The following is a 20,021-nucleotide window of genomic DNA, read 5'->3' on the forward strand; positions in this document are numbered from 1 at the left end:
TCCCCACACAGCTCTCTGCCCAGGTTTGGGGGTGGGGGAGGTCTCTGCTGGCAGGGTGTCATCCCCCCCGCCACCCATTTCCAAAGCATCCCCCAGGGGCCAGGCTGACCCGCAGCCCTGGGCAGCACAAGCGCCACGGCTCGGTTTTATGGGACCATTTTAAGCTTTGTTACGCCTGACGATGCCCATGGGAGGTTTGCCTGAGTGGTCAGGCTGCCTGCCAAGTCCCTTTCTCCTCCAGCCCTTCGTCCCCTCCCACCCATCTCCCCCACATCCCCTCCATCCCCTCCCCCACATCCCCTCCATCCCCTCCACATCCCCTCCATCCCTTTCATCTCCTCTGCATCGCCTCCATCCCTTACATCTCCTCCATCTCCTTTCATCTCCTCCACCCCTTCATCTTCCCCACATCCCCACCATCCCCTCCACCCGCTACATCCCCTCCACATCCCCTCCATCCCCTCCACATCTCCTCCATCTCCTCCATCCCCTCCATCCCTTTCATCTCCTCTGCATCACCTCCATCCCTTACATCTCCTCCATCCCCTTTAGCTCCTCCTTCCCTTCATCATCCCCACATCCCCACCATCCTCTCCACATCTCCTCCACCCCCTCTGCATCTTCTCCATCCCCTCCACATCCCCTTCACCCCTCCACACTTCCTCCACATCCTCTCCATCCCCTTCACATCTCCTCCACCCCCTCCACCCCCCCACATCCCCTCCACCCCCTTCAAATCTCGTCCATCCCCTCCATCCCCTCTACCCCCTCCATCCCCTCCACATCTCCTCCACCCCCTCCACATCTTCTCCACCCCCTCCACATCCCCTCCATCCCCTCCACCCCCTCCACATCCCCTCCATCCCCTCCACATCCCCTCCACCCCCTCCATCCCCTCCATCCCTTCCACATCACCCCCTCCATCCCCTCCACATCCCCCCCACCCCCTCCACACCTCCTCCATCCCCTCCACATCACCCCCTCCATCACCTCCACATCCCCTCCATATCTCCTCCACCCCTCCATCCCCTCCACCCCCTCCACATCCCCTCCATATCTCCTCCACCCCTACACCCCCTCCACCCCCTCCACATCCCCTCCATATCTCCTCCACCCCTCCATCCCCTCCATCCCCTCCACATACCCTCCACCACCTCCACATCCCCTCCATCCCTTCCACATCCCCTCCACATCTCCACCCCCTCCATCCCTCCTCAACCTCCAGGCAGCAGGTTCCTTCTCCCCCCCAGGCTCAGGATCCCTCTGCCCTGGCCTCGTTGGGTGCCCATTTGGGGGTGAGCCACCCACGCAGGGTCTGCTCCCCCCTGGCAGGGTCTTCTCCCCCCTCCCCCAGCAGGGTCTGCTCCCCTCCCTGCTTGCTGCAGCTGCTCCATCATTTATTTCCCTTCCCTTCCTCCTGGCCTCACCCAGCTCTGCTGTAATTTCCCCAGCGCCGCACCCGCATGCATTAAACATGCCCATAAACAACATCGCTGGCTGCCGGCGCATCTGGGAGGGGGCTGGAGATGACAGAGGGGATGCAGAAAAAAGGGGGAGGGGGAGAAACAGAGCCATCAAATGACAAATCATAATAATTTTTTAAAAAATTCAGGGGGGGGGGGAAATATCAGCACAAGCCCCATCAAACGTCAAAGAGCCTGGTTTTATTTGCTGTCAAAATAAAGATGCCAATCGAAAATAAATAATAAAAAAAGAAAAAGAATGAAAAAAAACCCAACCGAGGTCAGCTCAAATGAAGGCAGAAGTGATCCATGCGCCATGACCCGCGGGATGAAACCGAAGGAATATATATTAAAAAAAAAAAAAATACAAATCAAAGAGGAGGAGGAGGAGGAAGGCTCCGTCCCCTAGAGAATGGCCGAGGCTGACGTGTAGAAAACCAAAAAGCTGGAGGAGGGAGAGCAGAGGAGTCCGGCGTGGGAAGATGGGGTCACAGTTCCCCCGACGTCTTTATGACGTGGAAGAGCGTGACGTTGTAGATGACCTGGTGGCCGTTGTTCCAGGTGTAGAGCACCCTCTCCCGCGGGTTGTAGTCCAGCATGGATATGTGGGAATACTGGTTATGGAAGGGAATATCCGTGTATTCGTAGCTGGAAGTGTTTGTGTAGTAAGCAAAATAAATCTTGGCACCGGCCAGGTGGGAATTGGTGACGTAGAGGGTCCCGCAGATCATGAAGGATTCTCCGGCGCTTCGTTTGGGGTAACCCGTGTCCCAACTCCTCAGGACCTCCAGCGTTTGGGGATCCACCCGGCTCACCACGATGTTGCCGGCATTTTGGTTGGTGGTGTAGACGGCCCAAAGGCCGTTCTCGTCCACCATGAAATCGATGTCAGAGAAACCACCCCAAGAATAAGGGAAAGTGTTGTTGTAACCGGCGCCGGCCAAGCTCCGCTGCACCAAGACGCTGCGGGAACGAAAGTGGTACTTCACCGCGATGTTACTCTGGTATTTGTTGTAGTAGAGGGACCCGTTGAAGACCACGTGGCCGGTGCCGGCCCAGGGATGCGGGAGAAGATGCTGCACAAAATTCTGCCCCGTCACGAAATCGTTCAAGGTCCGAAATTCCAAGACGCGTCGCCCTTTGTAGTAACCGTCCATGTACCACACCTGCAGCGGGCTCTGGTTATGGGGTGCTCGGCCCAAATGGGGCTCCCCTCCCCCCATCCCCCCCACGATGAGCCCCCAGGACAGCCAGACATCACCCACCCCCCCCACAGCCCCCCACCCCAGCACACGCCGGGATACACCGTTTTCCCAGCTTCCCCCCTTGGAACTGGGGGTTCTGGATCAACTGCTTGGTTAATTGTTAATGCTTCGCTAAAAGCAGCCGGCTTGATTGGGTTCCCCAGCCTGCAGAGACAGCACGTCCCCTACGTGCAATGGAGCAGAGGGTTGGCACCCCAGCAAGCGGGCACCCTGGCACGGGCATCCCAGGTGGGGTGCACCCCAGGTGCACGAGCAGCGTGCACCCCAGGAGGCACGCACCAAGGTGCTGGACCCCAAGCAGCGTGCACAAGCAGCGTGCACCTCAAGGAGCATGCACCAAGGCACCCCAGGGAGCATGCACCATGGTGCCTGGACCCAAGCAGCGTGCACAAGCAGTGTGCACAAGCAGCGTGCACCCCAGGGAGCACACACCATGGTGCCTGGACCCCAAGAAGCATGCACAAGCAGTGTGCACCCCAGGAGGCACGCACCAAGGTGCTGGACCCCAAGCAGCATGCACAAGCAGTGTGCACCCCAGGGAGTATGCACCATGGTACCTGGACCCCAAGCAGCGTGCACAAGCAGCGTGCACCCCAGGGAGCACACACCATGGTGCCTGGACCCCAAGAAGCATGCACAAGCAGCATGCACCCCAGGAGGCACGCACCAAAGTGCTCGACCCCAGGCAGCGTGCACAAGCAGCGTGCACAAGCAGCGTGCACCCCAGGGAGTATGCACCATGGTGCTGGACCCCAAGCAGCGTGCACAAGCAGCGTGCACCCCAGGGAGCACACACCATGGTGCCTGGACCCCAAAGAAGCATGCACAAGCAGTGTGCACCCCAGGGAGCATGCACCATGGTGTCTGGACCCCAAGCAGTGTGCACAAGCAGCGTGCACCCCAGGGATGTGTCCCCATGGGGGCACAGCCAGGAGCGACACCGCAGCACGAGGCAGGTGGGTTGCAGGGGACACGGCACCTGAGGGGTGCTGGGCTTTTGCAAAAATTCAGAGCCAGGAGCTGCCCCCCTCCAAAATTCCCCTCTGCTGGGGTCTGGGAGAGTTTTATGGAGAGACCCCCCAGAATCCAGCCACGCAGGAGCCACAGGGAGGCCAGGCTGGGTTGTCCCCCCATCCCGGTGGGTGCCCCTGCCACTCACCCGGCTGTCGGCACTGGGTGTCATCGTGTCGGTCATCCACGACCCGAAGCGGGAGCCCGACGCACGGATGGTGATGGGGTTGCTGACACCCGTCAGCTTCCCGCAGCCTGGGATAAGGGAAAAGAGTTTGGAATTAGGGAAGGGCAACCGGGACCATCACATTGCCCAGTTCCCCCCAGTCCCGTGGGCATCATGGGGTGGGACCAGGGTTCTCCTTCACCCCAGGGAGCCCCAGGAGTCTCAGGAGCCGGGGGACAGGGCAGCAGGATGGGGAATCCTTAAGAAAAAACACCGCTGGGCTCTGGCAGCTATTCCTGAGCAAGGAAAAGTGGTTCCTGCCCTATCCCAGCGCCCAGCCGCACCAGTAAACTCCCCATCGGCACATACTGGAGGATGCTGGGCTGCCAGGATTATTATTATTCGGAAGATATCGGCAGTGCAGCAGAACAGGAGGTCCGGCGAGCACGTGGGCAGAGCGCACAGCAGCCGCAGGCAGGGCTGGGCTCTCAGAAATGGGAAGCTGGCAGCACTGCCTGCCCTGCCCCCACCCGGAGGGACCCCTGCATCCCTGCCTGGGGGTGGGGGTCGTACCCAGTTTTTGCATGCAGGCGTGCAGCCGTGCCTCCAGCAGCAGCACCCGCTGCTGCAGCTCCTCGTAGTCGTAGGCGCCCATCTCCTCCTGGATGGCCAGCAAGCTCCCGGAGAGGTTCCTCACCTCCTCCTTCAGGTGCACGATCAGCCTTGTGTCTGACTTGTACTGATCCAGGACGGGCATCAGGGGCAGCAGCTCCGTCATCTTGTCCTTGAGTTCCTGTTTCAGTGAAAAAAAACCCCAACCCAACCCACCCCCCTTTCAATTAATCCCTTAATTTAAGCCTGGTGATGTTTGGCCCCATCCGTGCCTGTCCATCCCTCTGGATGCCCCCAGCACAGCGGCCCTGATCCCGTGGCCTCGTTAACACACAAGAGATGAGCCCTATTCCCTAGGCTGGTAATTAATAACAATTAGAAGGCTTTGCTCGGGGAGCCGTAGCTAATGAATCACCGGCAGCCGATGTTATCGCCTCGCTCTGCAGAGCGGGAGCCAGGCAGGATCTGGCCACAGAGCGATGCTTTACACAGGAGGGATGCAGGAGGGTGCAGTGCTAGTTCTGGGGGAATGAGAGCACCCTGTGTACTGCAGGGATGCTCGGCTCTGGGATTGCCACAGGGGTGCTGAGCCCCAGGACCAGCACAGGGATGCCCGGTGCTGGGAGCCCTGCAGGGATGCTTAGGCACCGGGAGTGCCACAGGGATGCCTGGCCTGGGGAACACCACAAGGATGCTCAGCCCCAGGACCATCACAGGGATGCTCAGACCCCAGGAGTCCCCCAGGGATGCTCAGACCCCAGGAACCCCGCAGGGATGCTTGGGCCCCAGGAGCCCTGCAGGGATGCTCAGACCCCGGGAGCCCCACAGGGGTGCTCAGCCACCTGGACCGCCCCAGGGATGCTTGGACCTGGGACCACCACAGGGATGCTGGGACCCCCGGAGACCTGCAGGGATGCTCAGACCCTGGGAGCCCTGCCAGGATGCTCAGCCCCCGGAGCCCCACAGGGATGCTCAAACCCCGGGAGCCCCACAGGAATGTTCAGGCACCTGGACCGCCCCAGGGATGCTCAGCCCTTGGACCACCACACAGGGATGCTGGGACCCCGGGAGCCCTGCAGGGATGCTCGGACCCTGAGAGCCCTGCAGGGATGCTCAGCCACCTGGACCGCCCCAGGGATGCTTGGCCCTGGGATCACCACAGGGATGCTCATCCCTGGGACCACCACAGGGATGCTCGGATCCCAGGAGCCCTGCAGGGATGCTTGGACCTCCAGGCCCTGCAGGGATGCTCAGACCCCAGGAGGCCCACTCGATCCTGCCAGGCTGGTGCCAGCCACCGCACCAGCATGGCAGGGAAGCGATGCGGGGGAAGCACGGCAGCAAGCTGGCCCTGGCTGCAAGCCACTCCACCGAGTCTCCTTCACTCAAGGACGCTGCAAATCCACAGCCAGCACCTCCATCCTGCTCTGCAGCCCCTGGCCCCGCTCACTGTCCCATGGCTTAGTGGATTTTCCCAGGAACAATCCTGGCTCACCAGCACCTTTCCTCCCTCCTCCTTTTTCATTTTGGGACAGTATCACAGGGCCAGCATTCCCATGTCTCGGTGGGATTGCATACCGGTCACAGGGCTCAGCACCTCCTGCTGTGATTAAACCAGCCGAGACATTTGCTGCAGCTCAGATGTTTAATCAATGTCTCATCTCTGCAACTGTCAGCGCCCAGCGTCCACCCGAGCATCCTCCATCCTGTTTCAGTGCCAAGAACCAGCCGCTCCCAAGACAGAAACACTCTTTTAGCTGTCAGGATGAAGCCCTGAGGTTCCCAAAATAAACCAGTGCCCCAGCGGGAGGGCAGTAATGGGATTTCTTGGGGGTGCAAAGCTGCTGCAGCACGGACAGCATCGACTGGCCGGCTGCATCGATCAGCGCGGGGCGCTGACGGCTGTCACCCGTCAGGTGGAAATCATGGCTTTGCCAAGGAAGAACCGTGTTTCGTTTAATTAAACGTGTCGATTTGCAGCCAGATGGGCTGGGAATTGGCCATCTCTGCTGTCCTGTCACGGGCACAGCTCTCCCCACAGGATCCAGAGAGGCAGCAGGATGTGGCCCCGGCTCGGTTTGCCATGCACACAGTGCAGCCATCGTGGCTGGGCACCCTGTCCCAGTCCTGCACTGTGCATCCACGCTGTATGCTCAGGTGCCATAGGGATGCTCAGCTCTGGGATCACTGCGGGGTTGCTCGGCCCTGGGACCTCCACAGGGATGCTCAGCCCTGGGACCACCACAGGGATGCTCGGCCCTGCGACCACCGCAGGGATGCTCAGGGACTGGGACCTCCACAGGGATGCTCAGCCCTGGGAGCACCACAGGGATGCTCAGCCCTGGGACCACCGCAGGGATGCTCAGCCCTGGGACCACCGCAGGGATGCTCAGGGACTGGGACCTCCACAGGGATGCTTGGCCCTGGGACCACCACAGGGATGCTCAGACCCCGGGAGCCCCACAGGGGAGCTCAGCCACCTGGACCGCCCCAGGGATGCTTGGACCTGGGACCACCACAGGGATGCTCAGCCCTGGGACCACTGCAGGGATGCTCGGCCCTGGGACCACCGCAGGGATGCTCAAAGACTGGGACCACCGCAGGGATGCTTGGCCCTGGGAGCACCACAGGGATGCTCAGGGACTGGGACCACTGCAGGGACGCTCAGGGACTGGGACCACCGCAGGGATGCTCGGCCCTGGGACCTCCACAGGGATGCTCGGCCCTGGGACCACCGCAGGGATGCTCAGGGACTGGGACCACTGCAGGGATGCTCATCCCTGGGACCACCGCAGGGATGCTCAGGGATGCTTGGACCTCCACAGGGATGCTCGGCCCTGGGACCTCCACAGGGATGCTCAGCCCTTGGACTACCGCAGGGATGCTCAGCCCTTGGACTACCGCAGGGATGCTCAAGGACTGGGACCACCGCAGGGATGCTCAGCCCTGGGAGCACCACAGGGATGCTCAGGGACTGGGACCACGGCAGGGATGCTCGGCCCTGGGACCACCGCAGGGATGCTCGGCCCTGGGACCACCGCAGGGATGCTCAGGGACTGGGACCTCCACAGGGATACTCGGCCCTGGGACCACCGCAGGGATGCTCGGCCCTGGGACCACCGCAGGGATGCTCAGGGACTGGGACCACTGCAGGGATGCTCAGGGACTGGGACCACCGCAGGGATGTTCAGCCCTGGGAGCACCACAGGGATGCTCAGGGACTGGGACCACTGCAGGGATGTTCGGCCTTGGGACCACCACAGGGATGCTCAGCCCTGGGACCACCGCAGGGATGCTCAGGGACTGGGACCTCCACAGGGATGCTCAGCCCTGGGAGCACCACAGCGATGCTCAGCCCTGGGACCACCGCAGGGATGCTCAGGGACTGGGACCACCACAGGGATGCTCAGGGACTGGGACCACGGCAGGGATGCTCGGACCTGGGACCACCGCAGGGATGCTCAGGGACTGGGACCTCCACAGGGATGCTCAGCCCTGGGACCTCCACAGGGATGCTCAGCCCTTGGACTACCACAGGGATGCTCAAGGACTGGGACCACCGCAGGGATGCTTGGCCCTGGGAGCACCACAGGGATGCTCAGGGACTGGGACCTCCACAGGGATGCTTGGCCCTGGGACCACCGCAGGGATGCTCAGGGACTGGGACCTCCACAGGGATGCTCGGCCCTGGGACCACCGCAGGGATGCTCAGGGACTGGGACCTCCACAGGGATGCTCGGCCCTGGGACCACCGCAGGGATGCTCAGGAACTGGGACCTCCACAGGGATGCTCGGCCCTGGGACCACTGCAGGGATGCTCAGGGACTGGGACCACTGCAGGGATGCTCAGGGACTGGGACCACCGCAGGGATGTTCAGCCCTGGGACCACCACAGGGATGCTCAGGGACTGGGACCACTGCAGGGATGCTCAGGGACTGGGACCACCACAGGGATGTTCGGCCTTGGGACCACTGCAGGGATGCTCAGCCCTGGGACCACCGCAGGGATGCTCAGGGACTGGGACCTCCACAGGGATGCTCAGGGACTGGGACCTCCACAGGGATGCTCAGCCCTGGGAGCACCACAGCGATGCTCGGACCTGGGACCACCGCAGGGATGCTCAAAGCCTGGGACCACCACAGGGATGCTCAGGGACTGGGACCTCCACAGGGATGCTCAGCCCTGGGAGCACCACAGCGATGCTCAGCCCTGGGACCACGGCAGGGATGCTCGGCCCTGGGACCACCACAGGGACGCTCAGGGACTGGGACCACCGCAGGGATGCTCGGCCCTGGGACCACCGCAGGGATGCTCAGCCCTGGGACCACCACAGGGATGCTCAGGGACTGGGACCACGGCAGGGATGCTCGGACCTGGGACCACCGCAGGGATGCTCAGGGACTGGGACCTCCACAGGGATGCTCAGCCCTGGGACCTCCACAGGGATGCTCAGCCCTTGGACTACCACAGGGATGCTCAAGGACTGGGACCACCGCAGGGATGCTTGGCCCTGGGAGCACCACAGGGATGCTCAGGGACTGGGACCTCCACAGGGATGCTCGGCCCTGGGACCACCGCAGGGATGCTCAGGGACTGGGACCTCCACAGGGATGCTCGGCCCTGGGACCACCGCAGGGATGCTCAGGGACTGGGACCACCGCAGGGATGCTCGGCCCTGGGACCACCACAGGGATGCTCGGCCCTGGGACCACCCCTGCACACAGGACCCTTGCCACAGTGCCCACCCACAGTGTAGCATCACGCAGCACCATGAGCTCCAAGCCAGGCTGCCCAACCCAGCAGCTGGTCCCACGGGTGCGAGAGGCATTGGGGGTGGGGGAGGGGCACGGTCTCACCTGGAAGCTCTTGGCATTGAGGCTCTTCTGGCTCTCAGCAGCCACCTTCAGCTGGGAGTCCAAGCCCTTCATCAGCGACTCGGTGTTGCGCACATACTGGAGGTCCCGGTAGGTCCGGAGGTCCAACACCTCCATCGACTGAGAGATGTTCTGCACCTGCGTGGTGGGATGGGGCGGGGGTCTAATTAACACAGCTCCCTGCTGCTAATGAAGAGGTCTGAACTGAGGAAATTTGGGCTGCGGAGACAGAGAAAGGATGGGGAAGGGAAAAGCAGCCCCCAGGACCAGCCTGGGGTCACCAAGGAGACCCCACCCTGGCATCCCCATCCCCAGGGAGCCGGAGGATGCGCTGCTCCTGGCATTTATGTAAACGCTTGCGAGAAAACTCATCCCCCTGCAGCTTTAATGTGGAAAATAACCCGTTTTACTCATCCTGCTTCAGCTGTTATTTGGTTTTTTAAACCACCCGAGCGCACATTTCCCAGCCCTGCTCTAGGAGCTTCCACTCTTTAATTTCATCTGCCGCAGCTGGGAAAGTGATTTTATTTCCAGGCTTTCAAATCATGGGAACGTGACCGTGTTCCTCAAACGGTTCTTTATTTATTAGCACCAAACCCGCTGGTATTTACGGTGCCACCACCACGGAAAGGAGCTGCTTAAGAGGTGGTTTTGCAGCCACGTTGGAATAAAAGTTTAATCGTGGAGTGGTAAAAACCAGGGGGAAATTAAAATAGCTCTGCTGCGGGGAGGGGATGGCGCCTGGTTTCTGCCGGGATCATGGGGGGAAACCACCCAGGATCCACTAAACCCAGCATTTGCCTTATGGGGTTGCTTGGGATTTATCTCCTCCGGGTGGATTTCATCCCTGCGGTGGGCTCAGAGGGGGCATGGCCAGGTGCTGGTGGCACCGTGGACACGGTGGCAGTGACATCCCTCCGGCAAACCTAAACACCAGGCAGGAGGATGCCAACGCCCCTTGCCACAGCGGGATGTGGGAATGCTAAGGATGCTCGTACCGGCTCTTGGCACACCGATGGGACACCCCCGGGGTGCACCCACGCTGCAAGGGGCTCCCCCACCACGGAGGTCCACGCTACTGGGTGAAGCTGTGCAGCCTCCCAGCCACAAATGGACCACCTTGTTAGCCGGCGATGCTAATTAGTGCCTGGCCGGCCGATGCTCACCTTCTCCATGAGCTGGCGGAGCTGGTGGCTGCGCAGGTCGCGGGAGCAGGTGCCCTGGACGGGGATGACGGCCGTGCAGAGGCATTTGCCATCGGGGGCTTGCGCCGAGGTGTAAACCTGCCAGCCCTCGTCGGGGCTCTGGAAAAGGGTCTGTAGGAGAGAGGAGGGGGGATGTCAGGGCCCTGAAGGATGCCCAGAGCCACCCACATCCCCCCCAAGCTGCCCACATGCGCCCCAAAACCACAGGGGCTGGGGCAGCTGCTGGAGCATCCTTCCCTCTCAGTGTCACCTGGCTGGGGAAAAACCAGCAAGGGACCACGTCCCAGTGCCAGGAGGAGCCCATCAAACCCTTCCTGATCCATCCCCACCCCCACCTCCACCCCCATCCCATCCCCATCCCTGTGCGGGTGCCGGCAAAAAGTCTGGCGCTGAGCGCAACCCTGCCCTGCTCGCCCCGTGGAGCTCCTCTGCATCCCATCACCTCAGAGCCCCTTTGCCTTTTCCCTTCCTTCCCGTTTTTTATCCAGGTCATTTTTATATTCCGCCTCCCCCCACCCTTCTCCCAGCCTCATTTCGCCGCAGCATTCTGCTCCAAATCCAGGGATTTCAGCTTCGCGGTGGGTCCTGCGCCAGCCATAAAGCAGCAGGATGGAAGGAGATGACAAGGAAATGCTCTTCATCATCTCCCACCAGCCAGCCCTGCATCCCTCTTCTTCCTCCCGCACCCCCAGCCCGCTGGTATTTCCCACTAATGGAGTCACCGAGGCAGGAATTGCCTCTGCCACAGCCGGAGCTACGAGTACTAATTATTTTTATATACGTACATACATACATACATATAGATGTCTCCTCGACAGAGGCAGGGAAGTATCAGCGCATCCCCCTGCCCCGGTGGACACCCAGGTGGTGGGTACCCAGGTGGTGGGTACCCAGGTGGTGGGTACCCAGGTGGTGGTGGGTACCCAGGTGGTGGGTACCCAGGTGGATACCCACGCATCCCCGGCTGAGCATCCCACCAGCCCCACCGCCCTCGGAAACCCCATTTTTTTTGCATCCAGCAGCAGCTTTTCCAGGTGGATCCAGGCTTGGGGTTGTGCTTTCCATCTCCCCACGCAGCTGAGGATGGGGATGACCACTGCAGCCTCCCACTGCCCCCCCATTTTTGCCCCACTCACCCCCAAAAACCAAGCAGAGGAAGGTCCCCTGCACACACACACACCCCTTCCTCCTCCCTTTCACTTGATTTAGTCACGCCACAGATCGGTGTTTTTTGCACTGGGCTATTTAGCCTTTCATGGGTAATTCATAATTATTAATTATGAAGATCAAGAGCAAACTCATCGCTCTCCCAGCCCCTTCTGCACCGAGCCGGGCGAAGATAAACGATCTGTTCCCCGTAACAAGCCAGGGACGCTCCTTTCCTTTCCACGCAGTGGTTTTAACGTCATGTTTCCTATCCGAAGGGATTTATTGGACACGGTGCTGGCTAAACACCCCGCTCCAACCTCCCGTGCGACGAGGATAAATTAGCTGATGGCGGCGTAAAACTTGCCCATCACTGAGCAAATCCCTGAGTTATCGCAGGGGAGGGGGATGGATAAATAGAGGATTTATTCAGCCCAGCTCCGACGTGGAGGAGATGGAGCCTGGCCGGCACGGGATGCCGGGAGCCCTCAGAAGCCCCAGCTGGTGATGAGCCACATCATGGGATAACGAGCCCTGAGGCAGGCGCTGGTGACGGTCACTGGCTGCTACGGCAGGTTAATTAGCGCATCACACGATTCTATCGATAGACACGTCGGGAAAGACTTAATGCACGGCGCTGGGTGCTCCCACCTCCCCAAATTAGGGGCTCCCAGCTGCTCTGGGTACAGCACAAGCACCTCATCTCCTACCCTCGGGATGCTGGGAGCATCGTGTGCGCTAAAAGCATCATTTTTCCGTCCCCCATCCTGAAAAGAAAAGCTACTGAGATGCAAGATCCCGGGAGCGAGCTGGGCAGAGCATCTGCAGTCGGCGAGGAACCATTTCCCTTTACCCGCGACCCTCCTGGCGCTGGCTGAGCGGCAGGCGGCCATAAATACTTTATAGAGGGCTAATGCATAATTAATGGCAGGCAGCAGCCCGTGGCAGGCAGGATGAGCGCGGGCAGCGCTCCGAGCCACCGATTTGGAGGTTGGCAGAGCTCCTCCGCCTGCCAGCTCGCTCCTCTTGGCGCGGCGCAGACACCCTGGGGTCCATCCCCAGTGGCCCTGGGATGTGGGTGAGCATCCGTGGGTGAGTGCCAGCTCCCAGGGCAAGATGCTTTCCCGTTGCAGCTCCAGAACTGCATCCAGCTTTTTTCCCCTGCAGATAACCCCCCAGGGATGGAGGTGGAGGGCAACGCTGCCCGCGCCTGCCCACTGCGGCTCGGGGGCCTGGCGGTGGCGGCTGCCGCTGCCGGCGGGATTATGAGGTTAAACGCAGCCTGTGCAATCTGTCACTGGGTTATTAATTAGAGCTCCCCGGGAAAGCTGCCTGTTCACAGCTTGGGAGAGGAGAAACTGCTGACACCCTCAGCTGCGGTGCAGCGAGATGCCGGAGAGCCACAGCCGGGGGAGGGGGGGGAGAATTCAGAGCACCCCAACCCCTCTCATGGGGGATATGGGCATCCCCAAGCAGCCAGGAATCCTCACTCAGCCCCTTGCTCCAGTAAAGTGGCCAGTGGGGGGGGGAGGCATGGGGGTCCCACCAAGCATCCTCTGAAGCATGGAGACCCCGCATCGGCACAGGCAGTAAAGGGAAAAGCTCCTTCGTGCCTCTGCTCCCTCTTTCCGGAGAGGGGCTGCTCCGGAGGATGCTCCAGAGGATGTGCTGGAAGATGCTCTGGAAAATGCTCTGGAGTATGCTCCAGAAAATGCTCCGGAGGATGTGCTGGAGGATGCTCCGGAGGATGCTCCAGTCTATCCCAGCCACCAGCTGGAGTGCAGTGCTGCCGGCTCCAGGAGCCGCAGTGTCGGTGTCACCACGAGCCACTGATGGGAGCACCAAGGCTGGGATGGGCAAATCCAGCTCTGGAGCTCCCAGCAGGAAAGGATCCGCCGTTTTCTAGGAAAAGACTTCCAGCATTCCCAAACAGCAAAAGGCCATAGCGGGCATCACCGCGCCCGGAGCCAAAGGCGAGCACCGGTTTGTTCCAGCATCCCAGGGAAAAGCCCAACCTGGCTAAATCCTGGTGGGATATCAGGATATCAGCTCCCCAACCGGCACGCCAGCTCTTTGCCACGGCCGCGCCGGTGGCCCCTGGCACCCCACGATCCGGCACGTCGCGGCGGTGGCTCCCGTGGGCGGCTGCGCCAGCCCATTCCAGCCGCATTAGCAGCGCTCCCCTTTCCCGGTGATTAATGATTTTTATACCCAACACCGAAGAGTGACTAATGATTAGCCAATTATTGTAGAGCAGCGCCTGCTTTACCCCGAGCGCGCCGCTAATTGCCCTGCACCGTGATTGCCTCTTCGGTGGCAGACTCCCACCACCACGCGTGGGGGGCTGCGGCGACAAAGGCCACCACGCTCATCCTCAGCAGAAGCCCAGCCAGGAATGGTAGCCCCAAAAAAGGATCCCTAGGGAATGTTGCCAGGGCTGCAGGGAAAGACCTCGACTGGGACTGGCAGCCCCCCCAAGGTGGGGGAATCAGGGGACTGGCAGCCCCCCAAGGTGGGGGGAGCAGCCCAGTGTCTCCCAGCAGCTTTGCCGGGGGAGGGGGGCTCATTGCCGGGAGTGGGGGGGCACACAATGCCGGGGTGGCAGCCCAAATGCCAGGGGGGTTCGGGGGGGGGGGGGGCTGTGCCAGCTTCTTCCTCCAACACCCCCAAAGCAGATCCCCCCCCCAGCCCCGGCATCCCAGCGTGGCGCTGGCAATAGCACTAAGCACCCGCCTTGGCAGAATTCCCCACCAGGACCCCCCAAATGGGGAGGTTCTGGTTACTGGCGGGGGGGGGTCTTACCAAAAAGGATGTGGCCCCCCCATTATGCCCCCCTCCCCCCCCCCCCATCACCAGCTCTGGCTGGGTGCCAGCCAAGCCCAGCAGCACCAGCCACGCAGCCCAGCCCTCCCCAGGGGCTCGCTCGTGCCTGCGGCATCACCCGGAGCCCAGCCCTGTCACTGCCATTGCAGCCCCCCAAAACATCCCCCACCCCCAAGGGGTGCCCCCCGACCTCCCCCCAATGCTCCCAACTTGTTTTCATGTCGCCCACCCAGCGCCGCTCTCACCGGGGTCTGCACCCAAGGGCTGACGGAGCCAGAGCCCATAAAGCCCCAGGGGAAATCTGGGGTGCCACTGCCTTTTTTTTTTTGGGGGGGGGGAGCACCCAGCCTGGTGAGACCACCAGGAACCCAGGGTCACCCACCTCCCCAGGCCAAAAGACCCCCTGGCCATGGGGAGCAGCAGGGCCCTGGGGGGTTCCAACCCATCCACCCCCCCAAGTCCTGCCCCTGGGAATTGCCCAGCTTTGGTCTATTGGGGGAAAAAAGGGGGGCCAGCAGCCCCCCAACCCCCCTGCTGGGGTCTCCTTCATTGGACTACCCTCATCCTCCCTGGGGACACCAGCTGCCATGGGGGGGGGGGGGGGGGTATGCCCTGCCTGGGGGGGGATCCCCATACCCAGGGAGGGGGTTACCCACACCCAGGGAATCCCCGGCAGAGGAGGGGTCTCCTGCACAGGAGGAAGTGGGGAGTGGGGTGTCCCGTGTCAGGGGGGTCCCCAGTGTGGCCGGGGGAGGGGGGGAGAATGGGAGGATGGGGGGGGTGCCCATGAACTGGGAGAGGGGGGGTCCTGGTGCATCCTGCCATGAGGAAGGGAAAATGGGGGGGGGGGGGGGGGGTCCTGGTGAGCTGCATCCAGGGAGGAAGGTAGGATGGGGGGGACCCATGAACACGGGGGGTCCCCAGGGGAAGGTGGAGGGGGGTCCCCATGCCCGGGGGGTGGAGAAGGGGGGGTGCCAGGCGAGCCACATCCCAGAAGGAAGGTAGGATGGGGGGGATCCAGGGGGAAGACGGAGGGGGGTCCCCATGCTCGGGGAGGGGGAGAAGGGGGGTCCCAGTGAGCCGCATCCCAGGAGGAAGATGGGGGGGGTCTCCAAAGGAAGGCAGAGGGGGGTCTCCATCCCCGGGGAGGGGGAGAAGGGGGGTCCCAGTGAGCCGCATCCCGGGAGGAAGATGGGGGGTCCCCAAGGGAAGGTGGAGGGGCGTCCCCAAGCCCGGGGCAGGGGGATGGAGCAGAGGGGGTTCCCAGCGAGCCCCATCCCGGGAGGAAGGTAGGATGGGGGGGATCCAGGGAAAGGTAGAGGGGGGTCCCCATGCCCGGGGGGGGTGGAGAGGGGGGGGTGCCGATGAGCCGCATCCCGGTGCCGCCCAAGCCCGGCGGGTGCCGGTAACGGTGGCGCAGCTCCTCACCGCATCCCGAGCATCCCCCCAGCCCCTTCCAACCCTCCAACTCCCCCAACCCCTTTCCCCCGCCCCCCCCTTCCCCCCCTTCCCGGGTCCCGGGCCCGACTCACGATCTTCTCGGAGGTGCCGGCCCGGGACACGGCGGTGCCGTTGAGCCCCACCAGCGAGGGCAAGGTCTGGGACATCCAGTTGGTGACCATGGCCATGGTGCTCAGCACGGCCCCGATCTTCAGCAGCGGCACCGTCATGTCGCCGTCGCCGCCGCATGCCCATCACACACCCCCCCCACCACCTCCCCTCCCCCTCCCCCCCACCCGCCTCCGGTACCCACCGGGGCGAAGCGAGCACCGGCTGCCCCCCCCACACACACTTCCCCCGCCGCCTGCGGAGCCCCCCGAGCCGCGCTGGTTCTTATAAACGGGGTCGGCGCCGCTCCAGAGTGACGTCGGCGCCGTTGGCACCGGGCCAGCCCGGTACGGCCCCCGGTTTAGGGCGGGTCTGGCCGGGATGGACCCGGTTTAGGGCGGGTCTGGTAGGGATGGATGGGTATGGAAGTGGTTGGGGGTGGGGGTGGTGTCCCACCCGATCCCGGTTCGAGGTGGTCCCGGTTCGGGTGGTCTCACCCTGTCCTGGTTTAGGATGGTCCCGGTTTGGGGTTGGTCCCTGTTCGGGGTGGTCCCATCTGGCCCCGGTTTGGGGGGGGGGGTCCCGGTTCGGGTGGTCTCACCCTGTCCCGCTTTAGGATAGCCCCGGTTTGGGTGGTCCCATCCGGCATGGCACAGCACCATCCAACCCAGCTCCCTTTGGAGCAGCCCAGTGTGGTCTGACCTGGGGGAGCAGGACCTCCATAGCCCCTCGGTCTGGGGGAGCAGGACCCCCGGAGACCCCTGGTTTAGGGGGACCAGGACCCCCGGAGACCCCTGGTTTAGGGGACCAGGACCAACAGAGACCCTTGGTCTGGGGGACCAGGACCCCCAGAGACCCCTGGTTTAGGGGACCAGGACCCCTGGAGACCCCTGGTTTAGGGGACAAGGACCCGCAGAGACCCTGGGTCTGGGGGAGCAGGAGCCCCCGGAGACCCTCGATCTCAATCTGGTACCAGCACCAGGGACCTCAGCACCCCCCAGGCTGGCTTGGAGGCTGCAGCCCCCCTTGAACACCCATCACCCCCAGGGCCCCCCCCCACCCCCTTAGACGCCCCACAAGGTCCCCCCAGACCCCCCAAATCCTCCCCTCCATCCCCACCGTGACCCACAGCTGCGGGGAGGATGCGACCCCCACCCCGTAGCCCGCACCTGCTGCCACCCCCCCCCCCATCCCCACAGCAGCGAGTTCCCTGGGGTCCCCCCGGGACACCCCCAACCCTCTCACAGCAGCTCCGCGAGTGGGTGCCCCCCCCCGACACCCCCCTTTCCCCTCAGAACCCGACCCAGTGGGGGGTGCAGCGAGACCCCCCAAGGCTTTGAGCATCCTCGCCCTGGTGGCGCCCCCCTCCCCCGTGCCACAGTCACATAGTGCCACCGCGTGGGGACAGACGCACCGCACAGGCAACCACGGGGAAAGACCCCCCCGACCCCCCCCAGAGCCACCCACCCCGCGGGTTTTGGGGTGCTCCTGCCCTCCACGCTCGGCTGCCACCGCAGAGGGGACAGGGCAGCACCCACAGGGACAAATGTCCCCACGTCCCCTGGGACAAGGCCCTGGTAGGTGGGAAACGCCCCAGCAGGGGCTGAAGGGGGGGGGGCTTCTCCCCTCTGACACCCCCCCCCAAATACCCAGGGGTCCCCGAAGTGGGGGTCGGGCCCCAAGGATCCACGCTGGGTGCAGCCGCCACCGGAGACGTGGATGTCCCCACGCTCTGACCCCCACCTGCCACATCAAGGACTTGGGGGATTTGGGGGGGGGGCGGTTGGGGGGGGGGTCAACCCCACAGCCATGGGGCAGAGCTTCCAACCCCTCCACCCCATCTCCCGCCTGCCACGAGCCCCGCGTGCTCCCGTGGGACACTGGGGGACACCGCGTGGGCAGCGTCACCCGAGGGGCTTTACACAGCCAGGGGATGGGGGGGGGGGGCTTGAGACCCCCAAACCTTGCCCCCTACCTCTTCCTTACGCCACTGCAGCGCTCCCACCCAACCCAGCCCAGAAATCCACCTGCAAATTGCTCATTAACTCGGGCTCATTAGGTGGGGACGAGGGAACGAGGTGCAGCTCGGGGGGGGGGCCACACTCCCCCCCCCACCCCCAACCCCACTGTGTGTGTGGGGGGGCGGTCCACAGCAACCCCCATTTTGTGGGGAAAAGGGGGAGATCTGGATGCGGTTGTGAACACCAACCCACCCCCCCCCGAGCCCCCTGGTCCTCAGCCAGGTCCCCGCACCCTTTCCCTACCCTATCCCCCACCCCCACCCAAAAAAAAAGCCCCCCCGGAGGGGGGAAGCACCCACAAGAGGAGGTTGGTTTGGGGTCCCCCAGCACCCCCAGTACCCCCAGCTTGGGGGACATGAGCGAGGGGGGGCAGGGCCTCGCTCTGGGCCAGAATTCCTGCCATGAATTGGCTCCGTTTCAGCCTCGGCATCACCCCGGTACCCCAAAAAAGCGCCCCCCCCCCCCCCCCAGGAAGCTGCAGGGGAAGGCGGTGCAGCCCCCAGCCTGGCAACGCCAGCTCATGCATATTCAACAGGCTGCACAACCACCGCTGAATATTCAGCGGGGCCAGCTGCTAATAACGAAGTGCTTAATTAGAAATTAAGCCGGGACATGGCTCCAGCCGTGGTTGGTGCCCATAGGGCGCGCAGGGGTGCGGGACCACCATGGGACCCCCCAGCGCCACGCCGGGATGGTGCCATCCCGGTGGCACCAGGCAGAGGGAGGTGGGTGCTGGGAGGTGGGTGCTGGGGCCACACTGGGACACGGTGGGTGCTGGGATGGTGCCACCCTGGTGTCACCAGGCAGAGGGAGGTGGGTGCTGCCACGCTGGGACACGGTGGGTGCTGGGATGGTGCCACCCTGGTGTCACCAGGCAGAGGGAGGTGGGTGCTGGGATGGTGCCACCCTGGTGTCACCAGGCAGAGGGAGGTGGGTGCTGGGGCCACACTGGGACATGGTGGGTGCTGGGATGGTGCCACCCTGGTGTCACCAGGCAGAGGGAGGTGGGTGCTGGGGCCACACTGGGACACGGTGGGTGCTGGGATGGTGCCACCCTGGTGTCACCAGGCAGAGGGAGGTGGGTGCTGGGGCCATGCTGGGACACGGTGGGTGCTGGGATGGTGCCACCCTGGTGTCACCAGGCAGGGGGATGCCACCATCCCCACACCCGGGTGGCCACAGGTGACCTCGGACCCTCGAGGCTGGGAGGGTGTTGGGACCCTGGGGTGAAGCCCAGCACCCCCCCTGGGCTTGGGGAGGACCCCAGCACCCAAGTGCCACCCACAAACCCCCAGACCCCATTTAAACGCATCCCTGGGTGGGCACCCGGGGTCCCCATCCTGGGGCCACACCCGGGCCAGGTCCTGGTGTGTCTGGTGCCCCCCAGGAGTGTTTGGGGAGGGGGGATGCCACCATGGCCGCACCCTGGTGCCCACGGGTGACCTCGGGCCCTCGAGGCTGGAGTGAAGCCCAGCACCCCCCCTGGGCTTGGGGAGGACCCCAGCACCCAAGTGCCACCCCCAGACCCCATTTAAACGCATCCCTGGATGGGCACCCGGGGTCCCCATCCTGGGGACACACCCGGGCCAGGTCTTGGCATCCCAAACCAGCATCCCAAGGGGGGGTGGGGGGGGGTTGGGGCCACCCCCCCCCCACCCCCGCTCCGCGGCGCCCCCCCCCGCCCTTACCTGCATCGCGGGGGCCCCGGCGGAGAGGAGGAAGAGGAGGCCGGGGAGGAAGCGCATCCTGCAGCCACCGACCCCACCGGTACCGGAGCCCCGGGGGAGGGGGGGATGGGGGTGTCGGTGTGTCCCAGCCGGTAGCGGAGCCGCAGCCGCTCAGCGCCGCCGCAGCCGCATCCCCCGGGCCGGGCCCCGCCGCCGCCG

General features: G+C 63.5%; 1 protein-coding gene across 1 annotated transcript; it reads right to left on the reverse strand.

Moving 5' to 3' along the window:
* Positions 1-1,663: 1,663 nt before the first annotated feature.
* OLFM2 (olfactomedin 2) lies at positions 1,664-16,267 on the reverse strand. The gene is made up of 6 exons (XM_056325906.1): positions 16,099-16,267; positions 10,559-10,708; positions 9,375-9,530; positions 4,479-4,698; positions 3,888-3,994; positions 1,664-2,629 (listed from the first exon to the last, which is right to left on the reverse strand). Exons 1-6 carry the CDS (start codon positions 16,234-16,236, stop codon positions 1,952-1,954), a joined length of 1,449 nt encoding a protein of 482 aa, XP_056181881.1. The 5' UTR covers positions 16,237-16,267; the 3' UTR covers positions 1,664-1,951.
* Positions 16,268-20,021: the final 3,754 nt, after the last annotated feature.

This window comes from Falco biarmicus (assembly GCF_023638135.1).
Source record: "Falco biarmicus isolate bFalBia1 chromosome 13 unlocalized genomic scaffold, bFalBia1.pri SUPER_13_unloc_1, whole genome shotgun sequence".
Lineage (NCBI taxonomy): Eukaryota > Metazoa > Chordata > Aves > Falconiformes > Falconidae > Falco > Falco biarmicus.

Excerpts from the sequence above, each read along its gene's own strand:
- OLFM2 (XM_056325906.1), bottom strand. The coding sequence starts at position 16,236 with ATGACGGTGCCGCTGCTGAAGATCGGGGCCGTGCTGAGCACCATGGCC. Across the intron at positions 4,699-9,374 it reads TCAATGCCAAGAGCTTCCAG|GAACTCAAGGACAAGATGAC; the intron begins GTGAGACCGTGC and ends TCACTGAAACAG. Across the intron at positions 3,995-4,478 it reads CGCCTGCATGCAAAAACTGG|GCTGCGGGAAGCTGACGGGT; the intron begins GTACGACCCCCA and ends CCCTTATCCCAG.